Source organism: Ranitomeya variabilis, chromosome 2 (assembly GCF_051348905.1).
Source record: "Ranitomeya variabilis isolate aRanVar5 chromosome 2, aRanVar5.hap1, whole genome shotgun sequence".
NCBI classification, from domain to species: Eukaryota; Metazoa; Chordata; class Amphibia; order Anura; family Dendrobatidae; genus Ranitomeya; species Ranitomeya variabilis.
In genome coordinates, this window is record NC_135233.1 from 742,177,229 (window position 1) to 742,197,183 (window position 19,955).

At 44.5% G+C, this 19,955-nt stretch overlaps 1 protein-coding gene across 4 annotated transcripts in view; it reads left to right on the plus strand.

Annotated features, from left to right (window-relative positions):
- The window catches only part of HACE1 (HECT domain and ankyrin repeat containing E3 ubiquitin protein ligase 1), a 163,180-nt gene extending 143,435 nt beyond the window's left edge, over window positions 1–19,745 (plus strand). For 2 of the 4 annotated variants that reach the window (XM_077289651.1, XM_077289652.1), the window contains exons 23-24: window positions 8,409–8,522; window positions 18,862–19,745. In XM_077289651.1, the coding sequence (XP_077145766.1) occupies window positions 8,409–8,522; window positions 18,862–18,964 (217 nt within the window). In that variant the 3' untranslated portion in view covers window positions 18,965–19,745. The remainder of the gene's footprint in view (window positions 1–8,408; window positions 8,523–18,861) is intronic. The other 2 variants (XM_077289654.1, XM_077289653.1) reach the window with 1 other exon arrangement.
- Window positions 19,746–19,955: the final 210 nt, after the last annotated feature.

A 19,955-nucleotide genomic window follows, 5' to 3' on the forward strand; every position in this document is an offset into this window, starting at 1 on the left:
TTCTGATCAAGAAGCCAGACAGATCTTTTAGAACGATCATAAATCTCAAATGCCTTAATGAATTTCTGGTCAATGAATCGTTCAAAATGGAAACAATAGGTTCAGCAATAAAAATGTTGTTTAAACACTGCTTCATGGTAGTTGTAGATTTAAAAGATGCATACTATCATGTTCCGATACATGAAGACTTCCAGAGATTCCTGAGAGTAGCTGTGTCAATGGGGGGACAGATTCGTCATTTCCAGTTCAGAGCTCTTACCTTTGGCTTATCTGCGGCTCCTAGGGTGTTTACAAAGTTAGTGGCCGAAGTCATGGCGCACTTGCGAGAATCTGACATCCTGATTGTCCCCTATTTGGATGATTTCCTTATAGTAGGAAGTTCAGCAGACCATTGCCTTTCACAACTAGAAACAACCACAACCAAACTTGAGCATCTGGGGTGGATCGTAAATTATGAAAAATCCCGATTACAGCCACAAATGATACAGAGATTCTTAGGGCTGTTGTTAAATTCAGAGACCCAACAGTGTTGTCTTCCGCCTGACAAGTTGTTACACATCCAACAACAGGTGTCTAAAGCAATTGTTAAACCATCCATGACCCTTAGACAGGCTATGTCACTGTTAGGATCTCTAACCTCTTGCATTCCCGCTGTCCGTTGGGCCCAATTTCACACCAGACCTTTACAGTCCGAGGTACTGGTTAATGATAGAGTTTTACAAGGGTCCTTGCAGAGTCAGATTACTTTGGGTCCAGAAGCCCTTACATCTCTTAGATGGTGGCTAAACAATGACAATTTATCGGCGGGAGTTCCCTGGGTGATACAGGTGACACGTATTGTAACAACGGACGCTAGCCCTTCGGGTTGGGGAGCACACATGGATGACATGATAGTTCAGGGTCTATGGGACCCCCTAACATCAGCCTCCTCCAACCACAGAGAGTTAATGGCAATTGAACTTTCAGTTAAAAAATTCCTCATATCTGCAGGGTAACCAGGTGGCGGTCGCATACATAAATCACCAGGGTGGAACTCATTCCGAATCTCTGATGAGAGTGGCGGACCGTTTATTCCAGACAGCGGAGAACCATTTTCTATCTTTAACCGCACTGCACATAAGAGGAAAAGAAAATGTGAAAGCGGACTTTCTAAGCCGCAACACCTTAAGACAAGGGGAGTGGTCTCTAAACAGTCTCGTGTTCAACAAGATTGGGGACATCCAGAGGTGGATTTATTTGCCACCAGGGACAACCGAAAGACAATAAAATTCTGTTCCCTAAATCCCAGGGAGAATCCTCTGGCGGTAGACGCCTTTCTGATCAATTAGGATTTTCAGCTGGCTTATGCGTTCCCCCCGCTAGGCCTGATACCTCTGGTGATCAGGAAAATAAGAGAAGATCGGGCAAGAGTTATATTGATTGCCCCATTCTGGCCCAGAAGGGCCTGGTTCACCTGGCTCAGGATCATGTCAGTGGAGGACCCCTGGGTGCTTCCGGACATTCCAGATTTACTCCACCAGGGTCCGATCAGCCATCCTCAAGTAAAGAGTCTCCATTTGACGGCATGGAGTTTGAGAGGGCGTTACTGAAAAACAAAGTGTTCTCCCCAAATTTAATTGAAACCCTTATGAAAAGTAGGAAACAGATTACGACAACAATCTACGCTAGAACCTGGCGGAAATTCCTGGCCTCTTCTAATTTTAATTTAGAAGAGGGAATACCTATAAAACAAATCTTAGAATTCCTGCAAAGAGGCTTAGAGCTAAATCTATCCACTAGTACTCTAAAAGTACAGGTCTCGGCCCTAGGGGCCCTGTTTTCCTGTAACGTCGCCAATAATTATTGGATTTCAAGGTTCATTAAAGCATCTAGTAGGACTAGACCCATACATAAGGATAGATCTATGCCTTGGGATCTTAACCTAGTCCTGTCAGCATTGACTAGAGAGCCGTTTGAACCATTACAATCGGCTTCAATTAAGGCCTTATCCCTTAAGACAGCATTTCTGGTAGCGATAACATCTGCCCGTAGGGTGGGAGACATACAAGCTCTCTCCAGACTTCCCCCTTATACAGAGTTTCTGCCAGATAGGGTAGTCCTCAGACGAGACCCGGCCTATTTACCAAAAGTGTCATCACGGTTTCACAGGTCACAGGAGATAGTTTTACCATCTTTTCTTCCCAATCCCTCCAACCCTAAAGAAGAACTACTCCATACGTTAGACGTTAGGAGATGCCTGTTAGAATACATCTCTGTTACTGATACATGGAAGAAAGATAATGCGTTATTTTTATCTTTCCAAAATCCTAGAAAGGGACTCAGGGTATCAAAGTACACACTAGCGAAGTGGATTAGGGAGGCTATCTCTTTGGCTTATACTGCAGGTGGGGGTCCGACTCCGCAGAATCTGAGGGCGCATTCCACCAGAGCCATGGCTACATCCTGGGCGGAAAAATCTGGAGTATCAATCGACCAGATATGTAAGGCGGCCACATGGTCATCCCCGTCCACCTTCTTTAAACACTATAGGTTGGATTTGGGGGCCTCCTCTGATCTCACCTTCGGGTTAAGGGTGCTACAAGCCATAGTCCCTCCCTAAGGTAGTGTTACATCTCTGTAATTCTCTTGTCGTGCTGTCATGGGAGTCCGAGTAAAGCATTAAGCTACTTACGGGTAGCGGCATTTCTCGGAGGCCCATGAGAGCACCCTTAGTTCCCTCCCTATTCACGTGGGGGTTGCACCTCCTATAATGTATATATCTCACGTATGATACCCAGTTCCAATATATTGGTTAAAATTTTGTATATAAACTGTATATAATGTATATTTTTGCGTGCCACTAACCGCGGTAGTCCTCTCGAGGCTCTGAAATACAACTGATGCTAAAAGATCATTTTTGTGACTAAAAAGTTAAATGTTCATTTTTTCTTCCATGTTGCTTCTGCTGCTATGAAACACCTGAAGGGTTAATAAACTTCTTGAATGTGGTTTTGAGCACCTTGAGGGGTGCAGTTTTTAGAATGGTGTCACTTTTGGGTATTTTCAGCCATATAGAACCCTCAAACTGACTTCAAATGTGAGGTGGTCCCTAAAAAAAATGGTTTTGTAAATTTTGTTGTAAAAATGAGAAATCACTGGTCAAATTTTAACCCTTATAACTTCCTAGCAAAAAAAAAATTTGTTTCCAAAATTGTGCTGATGTAAAGTAGACATGTGGGAAATGTTATTTATTAACTATTTTGTGTCGCATAACTCTCTGGTTTAACAGAATAAAAATTAAAAATGTGAAAATTGCTAAATTTTCGCCAAATTTCCGTTTTTTTCACAAATAAACTCAGAAATTATCGACCTAAATTTACCAATAACATGAAGCCCAATATGTCACAAAAAAACAATCTCAGAATCGCTAGGATCCGTTGAAGCGTTCCTGAGTTATTACCTCATAAAGGGACACTGGTCAGAATTGCAAAAAACGGCCAGGTCATTAAGGTCAAAATAGGCTGGGTCATGAAGGGGTTAATTGGCCTCCCCCTGACTCAACTTTCCCCTCTCCAGTCTATCCTTAATGCAGCAGCCAGGGTTGTCTATGTAGCTAATTGTTACTCGGACGTGTCCGCTCTTCGACAGTCGTTACACTGGCTGCCCATTCATTATAGAATCCAATTCAAAATACTTGTTCTCACCTACGAAGCTCTTCACAGTGCAGCACCCCCTTACATCTCGTCCCTCATTTCTGTCTATCGGCCTAACCGACCTCTGCGCTCTGCAAATGACTTTCGACTAACCTCTGCACTAATCTGTACCTCCCACTCCCGACTCCAAGACTTCTCCCATGCTGTGCCAATCCTCTGGAATGCTCTACCCCAAGATATTAGGACCATTCACAATTTGCATAGTTTTAGGCGCTCCCTCAAAACACATTTGTTCAGAGCGGCCTACCATGTTCACTGATCAGTCATTTTATGTTTGTGTGTGTAGCCCATTCACTATCTCCATCTATCCCCCCACCCCCTGAAGATGGTTTGTCCATCATTGTAAATACATCATTATAAACACACCTGTACTTTGTATCTCCCCCACCTCATTGTAGATTGTAAGCTCTCACGAGCAGGGTCGTCTTATTGTGCTTTAATTATTGTATTGTTAACGTTATTACTTATGACTGTTGTGTTTGAAACTGTTAAGCTGTAAAGCTATGCGGAATATGTTCGCGCTATATAAATAAAGATTATTGTCATTATTATTATTAGTAAGATAAAACGTCAAGACTGGGCCAAGAAATATCTTAAGACTGACTTTTCAAAGGTTTTATTGACTGAAGAAATGAGAGTGACTCTGGATGGGCCAGAGGCTGGATCAGTAAAGGGCAGAAGGCTCCACTCCGACTTAGACGCCAGCAAGATGGAGGTGGGGTACTGGTATGGGCTGGTATCATCAAAGATGAACTTGTGGGACCTTTTCGGGTTGAGGATGGAGTGAAGCTCAACTCCCAGACCTACTGCCAGTTTCTGGAAGACAACTTCTTCAAGCAGTGGTACAGGAAGAAGTCAGTATCGTTCAAGAAAACATGATTCTCATGCAGGACAATGCTCCATCACATGCCTCCAACTACTCCACAGCGTGACTGGCCAGTAAAGGTCTCAAAGAAGAAAAAATGACATGCCCCCTGTTCACCTGATCTGAACCCCATAGAGAACCTGTTGAACCTCATAAAATGTGAGATCTACAGGGAGGGAAAACAGTACACCTCTCGGAACAGTGTCTGGGAGGCTGTGGTGGCTGCTGCAGGCAATGTTGGTCGTAAACAGATCAAGTAACTGACAATCTATGGATGGAAGGCTATAAAGAAACGTGGCTGTATTGGTCACTAATTTTTTTGAGTTTTGTTTTTGCATGTCAGAAATGTTTATTTCTAAATTTTGGTTTTGTGCAATTATATTGGTTTACCTGGTGAAAATAAACAAGTGAGATGGGAATATATTTGGTTTTTATTAAGTTGCCTAATAATTCTGCACAGTAATAGTTACCTGCACAAACAGATATCCTCCTAATATAGCCAAACATAGTTGTTGATCAGTAATAAAAATAATCCTCTAAAATACAACTTGCCTAATATTTCTGCCCACAGTGTATTTATTTATTTACTGCGGGGTATCTAATCATTTTGTGTCTGTCTTTGTTTATGTATATACTAGATGGTGGCCCGATTCTAACGCATCGGGTATTTTAGAATATGTATGTAATTTATTTATGAAGATTTCAGAATAATGCAATGAATACACAGGATTCGGCCGGCCGGGCACGACCAATTAGCGAAGCTTGGTTCAAATCCTGCTGCAATTCGCGGCCAGACTGCGCCTGTCGCTGATTGTTCGCGGCCGGCCACGTAGTATATAGCACAGCCCACGTAGTATATAGCACAGCCCACGTATGTAGCACAGCCCATGCAGTATATAACACAGCCCACGTAGTATATAGCACAGACCACGCAGTATATAACACAGGCCATGTAGTATATAGCACAGCCCACATAGTATATTGCACAGCTTCGTAGTATATTGTAGAGCCACGTAGTATATAGCACAGGCCACACAGTATATAACACAGCCCACGTAGTATATACCACAGCTTACGTAGTATATAGCACAGCCCACGCAGTATATAACACAGGCCACATAGTATATAACACAGGCCATATAGTATATAACAGCCACGTAGGATATAGCACAGCCCACGTAGTATATAACACAGCCCACGCAGTATATAACACAGCCCATGCAGTATATAACACAGCCCACGCAGTATATAACACAGCCCACGTAGTATATAGCAATGTGGGCACCATATCCCTGTTAAAAAAAAGAATTAAAATAAAAAATAGTTATCTACTCACCTTTCGGTGGCCCCCGGATCCAGCCCAGGCCTTTAGCGATGCTCGTTGCGACGCTCCATTCCCAGTAATGCCTTGCTGAAATAACCCGTGATGATGTTGCGGTCTTGCGAGACCGCTACGTCATCACGGCTCGTTGCCGCAATGCATTCTTGGGACCGGAGCGTCGTGAGGACCGGGAAAGGCTGCCGCGGACGACGGAAGGTGAGAATATAATGATTTTTTTATTATTATTTTTAACATTATATGTTTTCACTATTGATGCTGCATAGGCAGCATCAATAGTAAAACGTTGGTCACACTTACAGGGTTAATGCCACCGGTAACAGACTGCGTAACACCGCGTTATGCCACGGTGTAACGCAGTCCGTTTAACGGACTTCTGAAACGCTATGTGGGCGCTGACTGGAGGTGAGTATGGACGGGGCACTGACTGGAGGTGAGTAGGGAGGGGCCAATTCGCGTCCGGACTGTGCCTGTCACTGATTGCGACGCGCGATTTCCGTGACAGCCAAACAGACGGAAGTGGACCTTAGACGATTATATAGATAGATGTGTGTGTGTGTGTGTGTATATATATATATATATATATATATATATATATATTTTATATATGCGTGTGTACGTAGATACATACATTGTGGCATCATGTGCATTTTTTAAGTTGTTTTCCTTTTTTTATATCTATCTGGTGTTAGTTGTATTTTTTTTTTGGCTCCAAATTCTTTGAAATGGAGCACGTGATTAATGAAGTAGGCACAATGTAAAAAAAAAAAAAAAAAACCTGTATTGAGCTGCCAAAAGTTAGTTTGTCAACAAAAAGTCGCAAATATTGCAACAAAATGCTGGCGTTCTCTGAAATACACCAGGGATAACTGGTAGACGCAATTGATTATCAGGCAAAAAAAATGTAAAAAGAGTGGCAAACGTATATTAAATAGACTTAAAAAAGGTGAAAACAGTATATTGAATTGGCACAAAACTAGATACAAAACAGGTGCAAAGGCAATGATAAATAATGGGCCTATATCTTAAAGGGACATACAATTTTTTATTAAATGTCTTAACATTTTAATGAGATATAATGACTCCTGTTTGAAAGGCTCGTTTGAACTTTTCCTACATTCATAGATTATTGTTCACAGTGGGAGGGTCTGCCGAACTTGGATATTCTTTTTATTCTTGAACAGTAAAGTGCTGTAACTTCTCCATAACCTATTTCAGGTTTTCTTAATAGGAAATCTGTGTACCAATACTCTACCAAATGAATATTTAAACTCTCTTTACAGCCACAACCTATAGATCTATCGCAATTAAGCCATTGCATGGCAGGTCAAGGACTAAAAAAAATGTTTAAAAAAAATCTCCTGCAGGGTCTCTGAAAAGGTGCAAATTGAGGGGGAATAACAGTGCCCTGAGTCTCTGGCCACTATAGTCTATACTACGGGTATCATTTTACAGACATACGCATATAAGTGTTTTAATTTGCATTTTGGAGGTGACAGACTCCTGTTGAAGGCAGCCTTTGACCAGTTTTTCAGTCTCTCATCAAATGCCACCGCCTTTTATCTGCTCCTGTACTGCATTCCACGAATGTGTATATTGCCTCCCGACTGGACCAGTAGCATTACCGACCTAGGCTGGCACACCTTGCCCTACTGAGGGTAGAGCAAAGGACATTGCTGCACTTGCGCTGATAGATGTCATTCCGGCTCTGGCAGTGTGCCTGCTCGGGCCTGCTATACTACTGAGCAGGCACAAGATTGCGTTGCACTATGTGGATGACGCAGGACACGTCATCCACATCAATCAGAGCCTGAAGACGGCAATTAGGAGAGAGGCGGCACAGATGCTCTGACAAGGATACTCATCGGATCGGACCGTCCTCATTTAGATACAATACGGGAGCAATTCAAGTGGTATTATTGGGGTTATATGGGGGAAGTCGGGAGACAATATACACGTTTGTGGCGTGCAGTACAGGAGCAGATAAAGGTGGTGGCATTTGTTGAGAGACTCAAAAACCAGTGACTGGTTCCCTTTAAACCGACCATGAATCTGACTAAGTTCACCATATTTTGGCAGCTATTAACAAGTGGAAGCAACGACTAGCGGAAATATGTCCGGGTAAGAGTGCTGATGTGACACCGTCCCGTGTGGCCAGCTTTAGGTCACTTACTACTTACGGGCTGACTTTCATTAATGGCAGGGACCACACTGGCCTTTTTGCTAGTTGAGGAAATAACTGCAATTTTTGAAGGTCTTTTCAAGTAAATGTTTGTAATAAACGCTCAGCGTTTGATTTGTCAGTTCCTTCATTTCTTAGTTGACTGGGTTTCAATTTATTTGCTTCTTGTTTCCTACATTTAGTATAATTCTTTCATATAGTTTCATGTTACACATGGGTTGCAGCAGCAATAATATGCATTTATGTCAACAGCTCGTGTGCTGCCATTATTACACGGTATCAGACATCTACATGTGTAATAAGTCATGGTTTGTTTGTCATTTTGTTTAGTTCCAGAGTGCCTCATGGCGGTTTTGCATTTATCATGGGAGGAAGTGGGCTCCAAAATTTCACCATTGCCGCTGTGGCTTACACATCAAATCTGCTCCCAACATCTAGTACATGGTATGTTCAGAAAGTCGCATATTAAATATCATGCAGACATTCATTCTGTATAGTTAAAGATTATTAAGACGATTATATTGCCATTGTGTTGGTTTCTTTTTTGTCATCTATATATCATGTCACGTTAAAAGCATTCTCAGCCTAGTTTCTTCAGTCCTGCTGGGCAGAATCTGAGACAGATAAACTCCTGCCAGAAAATGAGCCAGCTTATGTGGGCTCATGCCTGGTTTTGTTTCAGATGGCTTTTTAAGTATGGATGTTAATTGTGCCTCCTTGCCAAGAGGAGACTGATGTATAGTTTTCTGGGAAAAGATTCAGTACGCCTTGCAATTAATGGCATCAGAACCTGCTGTTTTCTAGGCTTATGAGCCTAGAGTGAAGTTTCAGTCAATGATTGACAATGTCTACATGCCCGCTCCTACAGGGAAAGCTGTCAGTCATTGAAAAGGTCCTATCGACAATTTTGGAACGTCTGGTTTAGTAAATGTAGATATAGGTCAGTTCAATTGTTATTTAGCTTTCCCAAAAGAAAAAACATTTACACTTTTATTTAGAAAACTTGTTAAAATCCATCATCATGTAAAGGATAGTTAGGGAAGGAGAGAATAGCATTTAATAATACATAACAGCGGATTATAAACACTCAGTGCTCCATAAGGCATCAACTGTTATTTATTATTAAATCCTATTCTCTCCCTTACTCTTCCCTGAAAGGACGATAGAATTTAAAGAAACCCTGTCTGCACGATTTTGTAATGTAAAGACATAGCTGTAATGTTGTAATACTGATTACATTGATACCTTTGGTGAGCAAATCCTTTTAGTAGTTATTCTTTAATTAGCAGAAAACGTCAAATGGTTAGATTTCAGTGCACAAGGGTTGAACTGTGTATTGGGTCTTTTCCTCCATGTCTGAGATTCCTCAGCTCCTCCACCTGCCTCTGGTCTGTGAATGTCGTCCTTCCTCCCGTTTCTCACGAGTTATTGCCATGGGGAGCGCATGTTGAGATTTCAAACAGGAGGCAGGTCGTTCAAAGACCGGAAGCAGGCAGAGAGGTTGGGAATCAGACTAGAGGCAGGCAGGGAGAGGGGCCCGGGAATCACAGACTGGAGGCAGGCTGAGGGGCCAGGGAATCAAGGACTGAAGGCAGGCAGAGGGGCTGGGGAATCACGGACTGGAGGCAGGCAGAAGAGGGGCTGGGGAATCATGGACTGGAGGCAGGCAGGGGGGGGGCCTTGGAATCATAGACTGGAGACAGACAGAGGGGCCGGGGAATCGTAGACTGAAGGCAGACAGAGGGGCCGGGGAATCGTAGACTGAAGGCAGGCCGAGGGGCCGGGGAATCATAGACGGGAGGCAGGCCGAGGGGCCGGGGAATCATAGACTGAAGGCAGGCCGAGGGGCCAGGGAATCAAGGACTGTAGGCAGGCAGAGGGGCTGGGGAATCACGGACTGGAGGCAGGCAGGGGGGCCTTGGAATCATAGACTGGAGGCAGGCTGAGGGGCCAGGGAATCAAGGACTGAAGGCAGGCAGAGGGGCTGGGGAATCACGGACTGGAGGCAGGCAGGGGGGCCTTGGAATCATAGACTGGAGACAGACAGAGGGGCCGGGGAATCGTAGACTGAAGGCAGACAGAGGGGCCGGGGAATCGTAGACTGGAGGCAGACAGAGGGGCAGGGGAATAATAGACTGGAGGCAGGCAGAGGGGCCGGGGAATCATAGACTGGAGGCAGACAGAGGGGCAGGGGAATAATAGACTGGAGGCAGGCAGAGGGGCCGGGGAATCATAGACTGGAGGCAGACAGAGGGGCCGGGGAATAATAGACTGGAGGCAGGCAGAGGGGCCGGGGAATCATAGACTGGAGGCAGACAGAGGGGCCGGGGAATAATAGACTGGAGGCAGGCAGAGGGGCCGGGGAATCATAGACTGGAAGCAGGCAGAGGGGCCTGAGATTCATAAATTAGAGGCAGGCAGAGGGGCCTGGGAAACACAGACTGGAGGCAGGCAGAGGGGCCGGGAATCAGACTGGAGGCAGGCAGGGGGGCCGGGAATCAGACTGGAGGCAGGCAGGGGGGCCAGGGAATCACAGACTAGAGGCAGGCAGAGGGCCCCGGGAATCATAGACTGGAGGCAGGGAGAGGGGCTGGGGAAACACAGACTGGAGGTCGGCAGAGGGGCCGGGGAATAATAGACTGGAGGCAGGCAGAGGGGCCGGGGAATCATAGACTGGAGGCAGACAGAGGGGCAGGGGAATAATAGACTGGAGGCAGGCAGAGGGGCCGGGGAATCATAGACTGGAGGCAGACAGAGGGGCAGGGGAATCATAGACTGGAGGCAGGCAGAGGGGCCAGGGATTCATAGACTGGAGACAGGCAGAGGGGACAGGGATTCATAGACTGGAGGCAGGGAGAGGGGCTGTGGAATAATAGACTGGAGGCAGGCAGAGGGGCCGTGGAATAATAGACTGGAGGCAGGCAGAGGGGCCGGGGAATAATAGACTGGAGGCAGGCAGAGGGGCCGGGGAATCATAGACTGGAGGCAGACAGAGGGGCCGGGGAATAATAGACTGGAGGCAGGCAGAGGGGCCGGGGAATAATAGACTGGAGGCAGGCAGAGGGGCCGGGGAATCATAGACTGGAGGCAGACAGAGGGGCAGGGGAATAATAGACTGGAGGCAGGCAGAGGGGCCGGGGAATCATAGACTGGAGGCAGACAGAGGGGCAGGGGAATAATAGACTGGAGGCAGGCAGAGGGGCCGGGGAATCATAGACTGGAGGCAGACAGAGGGGCAGGGGAATCATAGACTGGAGGCAGGCAGAGGGGCCGGGGAATCATAGACTGGAGGCAGGCAGAGGGGCCGGGGAATCATAGACTGGAGGCAGACAGAGGGGCAGGGGAATAATAGACTGGAGGCAGGCAGAGGGGCCGGGGAATCATAGACTGGAGGCAGACAGAGGGGCAGGGGAATCATAGACTGGAGGCAGGCAGAGGGGCCGGGGAATCATAGACTGGAGGCAGGCAGAGGGCCCGGGGAATCGTAGACTGGAGGCAGGCAGAGGGGCCGGGGAATCATAGACTGGAGGCAGACAGAGGGGCAGGGGAATAATAGACTGGAGGCAGGCAGAGGGGCCGGGGAATCATAGACTGGAGGCAGACAGAGGGGCAGGGGAATCATAGACTGGAGGCAGGCAGAGGGGCCGGGGAATCATAGACTGGAGGCAGGCAGAGGGCCCGGGGAATCGTAGACTGGAGGCAGGCAGAGGGGCCAGGGAATCACAGACTAGAGGCAGGCAGAGGGGCCGGGGAATCATAGACTGGAGGCAGACAGAGGGGCCGGGGAATCATAGACTGGAGGCAGGCAGAGGGGTCGGGGAATCATAGACTGGAGGCAGGCAGGGGGCCGGGGATTCATAGATTGGAGGCAGGCAGAGGGGCCGGGGATTCATAGACTGGAGGCAGGCAGAGGGACCTGGGAATCACAGACAGGAGAAGACCCAATGTACAGTCCAGTCCCTGTGTACCAAAATCTAATAAGCAGAAAACTTCAAGCAATGATTAAAGTAGAATCACAGAGCTGATTTCTTCTCCAAAGGTATCAATGTAATCAGTATTACGGCACCATTACAGTCATGTCTTCAATTTACATTACAAAATCATGCTGATAGGTTCTCATCATTTTGAGGTGTGTTCTTTCTTTTTTTTTTTTCTTAAAAATGCAAAAGATTTATATCTACGTTACTACCTGGGAACCAACTGGGATTTATTGTCTGTACATCCTGTCTACAGAAACTTACTGGATCCAGAAGACAAGGAAACCTGAGTTGGGCTGACCATTTGTTCACTTTTTTCTAAATGTTTCAGTAAATGCTTGCATTCACCATAACATAACAATAACAACTCTGCATTGTGCTGTTCCTCTTTTATTCCTACAAAAAATATAGGATAAATTGACAACTACAGTTAAGTCCATATATATTTGGACAGATACATTTTTCTAATTTTGGTTATAGACTGATTGGTCGTCGTTTCATACTACAGATGGACGAAGACCCAAAACATAAAGCCAAAGCAACCCAGGAGTTTATTAAAGTAAAGAAGTGGAATATTCTTGAATGGCTAAGTCAGTCACCTGATATCAACCCAATTGAGCATGCATTTCACTTGTTAAAGACTAAACTTCAGACAGAAAGGCCCACAAACAAACAGCAACTGAAAACCACCGCAGTGAAGGCCTGGCAGAGCATCAAAAAGGAGGAAACGCAGCGTCTGGTAATGTCCATGAGATGAATTCAAGACTTCAGGCAGTCATTGCCAACAAAGGGTTTTCAACCAAGTACTAGAAATGAACATTTTATTTCAAATGATTTAATTTGTCCAATTACTTTTGGTCCCTTTAAAAACAGGGTGGCACATGTTAAGGAGCTGAAACTCCTAACCCCTTCATCCAATTTTAATGTGGATACCCTCAAATGAAAGCTGAACGTCTGAACTTCAACTGCATCTGAATTGTTTTGTTTAAAATTCATTGTGGTAATTTCTATAACCAAAATTAGAAAAATGTTGTCTCTGTCCAAATATATATGGACTTAACTGTAGGTATTTCCATTCCCTACTGGGCAAATGGGTATGTCTCTACACAGTCAGCACTGATTAGACAGTGCCAGATTGTAAATGGGAAATTCCCCCAATTGATAATACTGAGTGGTCAATTTTGGTAATCAAATTCTGTATGGAATAATAGAAGAACAACACAGCGCAAATATCTAAGAAACAATGCTCGAACATTGCCATTGCTAGCAGAGTACAATAATTAACTATGGCTGGGTTCCCACAACATCCTGGTCCCTGTTCAGATCTCCATCTTGAACATCTACGTACCCGAAAAACTGTATTCAAACATTCTCCCAACTGAGACATTGCCTTCAAATAGGTAAATGGAGTCCAAAATATGAAATCTTGCACTCTGATCTTCTTTCTGGTCATGTTAAGAAAACCTGACACAATAGTCTGTTTTTATGTATTCAGATAGAAGCCCTCAACAGAATACTGAATGGGGACCTAAATGGGGTGTGGACTCAGGCTAAAGCAGATATGTTGAGAGATGCCAGATTCTTTTCAAATGGAATATGTCAATAGGATCAACCCTCCTATACCGTCTATATGGGCATGTAGATCATAGGAAGCTGAATAAAGTGATACTTTGATATCTGCGATCTGATGTCTTATAGTATATGCCCACGATCAGGAATTGCTGCAGGTTTGACATTGCGTATTTATGCAGCGTCAAACCCGCAGGGGCCAGATGTAACTGCATAGCGGATGGGACTTCTAGAAATCCCATGTCAACTATGCATGCACCTGCAAATCACCCACGAAAACTGACATGTGTGTCTTTCAAGACCGCAGCATGTTAATTTCTAGCATTCCATCAACAGAAATTTCACCAATAGAATGTATTAGATGTGGTAAATCCTCATGGTTCAGTGAACACATGCCGATCTACCTGTGTTCAATAGTAGCCAACACTTTGGACGTGGCGAACATATGCTGCGTCCAAAGCGCTGCTAGTTCCGGATCGTGAGAACATATCCTTAAAGGGAATCTGTCACCCCCAAATTCGCCTATAAGCTAAGGCCACCGGCTTCAGGGGCTTATCTACAGCATTCTGTAATGCTGTAGATAAGCCCCTGATGTAACCTGAAAGATAAGAAAAAAAAAGGTAGATTATACTCACCCAGGGGCGGTCCCGATGTGGTCTGGTCCGATGGGTGTCGCGGTCCGGGTCCAGTGCCTCCTATCTTCATATGATGACGTTCTCTTCTTTGCTTCCTGCCGTGGCTCCAGCGCAGGCATTCTTTGTCTGCCCTGTTGAGGGCAGAGCAAAGTACTGCAGTGCACAGGCGCCGGGCCTATCTGATTTTTCCCTGCGCACTGCAGTACTTTGCTCTTCCCTCAACAGGGCAGACAAAGTACGCCTGCGCAGGAGCCACGGCAGGAAGCAAAGAAGAGGATGTCCTCGTATGAAGATGGGAGGTGCTGGACCCGCACCGCGACTCCCATCGGACCGGACCGCCCCTGGGTGAGTATAATATAACTTGTTTTTCTTTCAGGATACATCGGGGGCTTATCTACAGCATTACAGAATGCTGTAGATAAGCCGCTGATGCCGGTGGCCTTAGCTTATAGGCGAATTTTGGGTTGACAGATTCCCTTTAATACAGACAAATACACAATTTTTTTTATATGTAAATGACTTCTTTCAGGCAATGGGGATGACGCCACTTGGAAGATAACTCTGCCTCCAGAGCTTTTTTTTTTAAATAAAAGATGGAGTTACCAGTGTGAGACATATAACAAACACAGAACAGAAATAAACTTTCTATTCTTGCAAACACATTTTTTACAGCTCTCTGAGCTCTGCTGTATTGTAACAATATTGCTACCTTTTCTGCCTGTGAAATGGAAGCTGAAGCACTGACCTGCAGATGTCAGTTATAATTACACACAGCTCTGCAGTGAGATCAGGAGAGCAGCCATTACACATCACATTGATGACACTAGTAACCATTACACATCACGCTGGTAACTCCCCCTTCATGTAAACTAAGCTCTGGAGGCAGAGTCATCTTCCAGGCACCATCTTCCCAGAGCCTGGAAGAGGTCATTTATATAAAGTGGTAAAAGAAGACGTATCCACAGCAAGGCATCCGATATGAAGCATACACTAATGTACAGGGAGGACTTCTATCAGCATTCTATAGCCTGTATGCCGGTATTAATAGTTTAGATAGGCTAAATATGGGGACAGATTCAATTTCAGTCAAACCACCCAATAGTGTTATTCTTCAAAAGTGTACTGGATTTGAAGGAGCTTTCCAGGCTTAGAAAGCATCATGACTTCCTCAGATATATTTATTGTAGGAAAAGTATACGTTTCTGCAATATAAGATTATTATCATGTGTAGCAGCTAGAGGAAAATAAAATGACAGTTTTCTGTATGAAATTCAAGCTTTTAGCTAGAGGTGAGCGAATTGCATGTACTATATTTAATAAAATAACAGCATTTTATACTTTTCATGTGACTCCCCAGGGTCCTGGTTGTCACAGTGGCATTGCTTTCCTCACGGGGAGAGTGATGTCATGCTTGGAAGCGATGAAGGATTCCTTTTTGACAGGTAATCAGCACATACAACACCATTCTGACTCCAGGCCAGAAGGGGGAGCTCTACACCTGACTTCAGGGGGGGGGAGCTGCTCTCTCTTTTCATGAGGAGGAGTTAATTGCTAGGCAGTTGGGAAGAATTAGACAGTTGGTGCCAGACAACAGACTGGAGCAGTCTGAGGCAGAAGGACGAGGGAAGGGGCCGTACAGCCTGAAGTGCTGTAGCTCCTAGATAGCGAGATACAGAAGGAAGAACAGCCTTTAGCTCAGGGGTGTCAAACTGCATTCCTCAAGGGCTGCAAACAGGTCATGTTTTCAGGATTTCCTTGTATTGCACAGGTGATAATTTAATCACCTGCACAGAATGATTCCAGCACCTTGTGCAATGAGAAGGAAATCTTCAAAACACGCGTGGTTTGAGGCCCTCGAGGAATGCAGTTTGACACCCCTGCTTTAGCTAACGTGCTGGAGAGCAAAGCACAGGAGAGTGACAACAGGGGAGAAGAGCTGGGACTGGGCTACATCCCTGATTGAGCGCAGACACTGGTAGCCGGAAGACCGAGGCTTTTGTGGGACTCTAAGACACATAGCAGAAACCAGCAGGACAGCTGGATTATACATCACCTGTTTGCCCTAACACCCAGGAGACACAGTGACACATGAAGCCCGGGTTGTGATAGAGACCCTGTAAAAAGGCTCGAGTCACCTGTCATACTGGTTTGTGTCCCAGTTCAACAAAAGGCAGAGATAACTGAGAGGACCTTGCTACACAGCCATAGGCAGTAAGGGACTATAACAACACAGCGCCAGAAGGAAGGTTTTTAACTCCACCTGATAAAGCTGGACTCTGAACTCGCTTCCAAGCCGGCCAGACCCCTGTACCTGTGATCTGGTGCCCTGGAATGTGGCTGCCTACTACTATCAGTAAACCAGGTAAAAAGACTGCACAATTATGTCCTTCGGTCTTTACTGCACCACTCACCATCCTCCATCTATTCTTCGGGAGCCCTGGGGACCTACTTCACCTGTGGGAAGTTATACCATCCGGCTGCCATGACATCACCCCAAAGGACCCCTTTAACCCCTTCATGACCTTGGGATTTTCCATTTTTCCGTGTTCGTTTTTCGCTCCCCTCCTTCCCAGAGCCATAACTTTTTTATTTTTCCGTCAATATAGCCATGTGAGGGCTTATTTTTTGCGAAACAAGTTGTACTTTTGAACGACATCATTGGTTTTAGCATGTCATGTACTAGAAAACGGGAAAAAAGTTCCAAGTGCGGTGAAATTGCAAAAAAAAGTGCAATCCCACACCTGTTTTTTGTTTGGCTTTTTTACGAGGTTCATTAAATGCTAAAACTGACCTGCCATTATGATTCTCAAGGTCATTACGAGTTCATAGACACCAAACATGTCTAGGTTATTTTTTTTTATCTAAGTGGTGAAAAAAAATCCAAACTTTGCTTAAAAAAAAAAAAAAAAATTGCGCCATTTTCCGATACTCATAGCGTCACCATTTTTCATGATCTGGGGTCGATTGAGGGCTTATTTTTTGCGTGCCGAGCTGGCGTTTTTAATGATACCATGTTGGTGCAGATACGTTCTTTTGATCGCCCGTTATTGCATTTTAATGCAATGTCGCGGCGACCAAAAGAACGTAATTCTGGCGTTTCAAATTTTTTTCTCGCTACGCTTTTTTTATTGATAGATCGGGCGATTCTGAACGAGGCGATACCAAATATGTGTAGGTTTGATTTTGTTTTTATTGATTTATTTTGAATGGGGCGAAAGGGGGGTGATTTAAACTTTTTATATTTTTTTTTATTTTTTTCACATTTTTTTTAACTTTTTTTTTTACTTTTGCCATGCTTTAATAGCCTCCATAGGAGGCTAGAAGCTGGCACAACTCGATCGCCTCTGCTACATAGCAGCGATCATCAGATAGCAGCAGAAATGCAGGTGTGCTGTGAGCGCCGACCACAGGGTGGCGCTCACAGCTAGCCGGGATCAGTAACCATAGAGGTCTCGAGGACCTCTATGGTTACTATGCAGAAGCATCGCTGACCCCTGATCATGTGACGGGGGTCAGCGATGCGCTAATTTCTGGCCGGAAGCGCCAGTTAAATGCCGCTGTCAGCGTTTGACAGCGGCATTTAACTAGTTAATAGCGGCGGGTGAATCGCGATTTCACCCGCCGCTATTGCGGGCACATGTCAGCTGTTCAAAACAGCTGACATGTCCCGGTTTTGATGCGGGCCCACCGCCGGAGCCCTGCATCAAAGCGGGGGTTCTGACCTTGGATGTACTATCCCGTCCGAAGTCAGAAAGGGTTTAAGCAGCGTCTGTCCCCACTGACCAAATACAACAGGTGGCGTCACAAACTTTCCTAATTTAAAAAACCCCTTTAAAGACCTTCCCTTTACCATGGGCACCCAGGGCCATGGGCTGGGTCGCTGCCGCCGTGACGCATTCCTTTAAGGACCGGACCCGGTACCGAGTACCCCACGGCCCTGGCGAGTGTTCCATTCATACTAAGTGCATTGATTTAAAGGATTATCAACCTCTATGACATATACACAGGATATAGTATAAATGTATAGTGATAAAGGTTCCATTTGTGGGAACTATGCCGATCTTGAGAACGGGGCACTGACGTATGTTGCCGTCAGTGGGTCATAATTCCCATTGATTTATTTAGGAACCACTACCTCTATACTGACGGCAACTCACAATGTGACCCCATGCTGGAGATTAATGCTGGTGCATTTTATGGCTTTTGCTTCTCCATAATTTTCCCCCTATGCTTGGTGAAGAAAAAAGTAACCAATATGGACTACCACATTTTTTGTTCTTGATTCTTCTTAAAGCCAGAAAGTTGCCATTTGAAATGACTTTAGTTTTGTGCCATGTCTGTGATCTGCTTTTTTTCTTCAAAATTAAACAACTCACTGAACATCCTCCAAGGCCGGAGATTACATAATTTTTGCCAGGGGTTGTGCTATGCACTTATGGCATATCCTGTGACTATGCCATTATCAAACATGTGGTTTAACAGTCTCCTTTTTTGTTTTTATTCTACATTTAGAATGTACTACATTTAGATGTTGTTCACAACGGCTGCCTATGAATTTTGGGTTTTTACCTAACGCTGGCTTTGCCAATTCATGTCTTTCAGCATCAATATGCTTAAATTGCCGGAATACCCAAGTAAGGAAACCCTTAAGGACAGGCTTCTTGTGGCATTGCACTGCGGAAGCTATGGTTACACAATGGCATAATGAAGAAAGAAAAACTCATTTGACTACTGATGCACAATTCAGAGTGGCAGATCCAATTTAAAAATCTGTCAAGAGGAAAACAGGCTAGATACTGCCCACGGGCAGGGCTGACTTTCAAAGATTTGTAAAGTACCTATTTTCTCCTAGATTAAGTGTTTGTGTGGATGTTTGATTCGAAAAGGAGGAAAAAAAATAAGCTGGTCTTAACCGTGGCATCACGATTTTCTGATTACGTCCGGAGAAATGAGCTGCAATTTACAAGGGAAGAAAACATTTGAGTTTTAGGCCAGTTTTTATATGTTGAGATTTTGTGGTGTGTTTAAATACTATCAGTTTTGCTTTTATTCTGTTTTATTGTTTTTTTTTTTATTAAGGATCATTTATGGAGGAAGTGTGCGCACCGTCTGTTGTAAAGTCCGCCGCTGTAATTGTCTGTGTTCTGCACTTCTACCATTTCAGTGTACATATGCTGTAAAAGTGAATTGTTTTGTAATCCTACCCTGCCATTTCCAAAGTTATACCTTTTTAATTTAGTTTATAACCAGTTTAGTTTTGTCATTCAGCAGGTCAGTTTCCCCATAAGTTATTAAGCTACTGATCTGTTTTTCATTTTATTGCTGACCAGGAAATGGACCGTCATGTTTTTATGTTTTACCTTGGTCTGTCCTTTTACATGTTTTAGTCATTGTTTTTCAATTTAGACCTTTTGTTGCTCAAAAGTATCTAAAATGTATTTTTGTATAAAAAGGACCTACAAAAATAAAGTATTTTATAAATTGCATTTAATACAGTGTCGCAATATCGAGATGCATTTTCTGTGTGTCTTAACGCCCATGACAGATCATTAACGTTGTACTGCAGATCACAAATCATTGGAAACGACCAAGCTGCCACAAAGGTTTCTTAATTGAAAAGATAAGAGCAGTAGCATGAAGCTTAACTCATATTAAATGGAGAGGATAATTGGTGTGAACACGATACATTGAAGTGG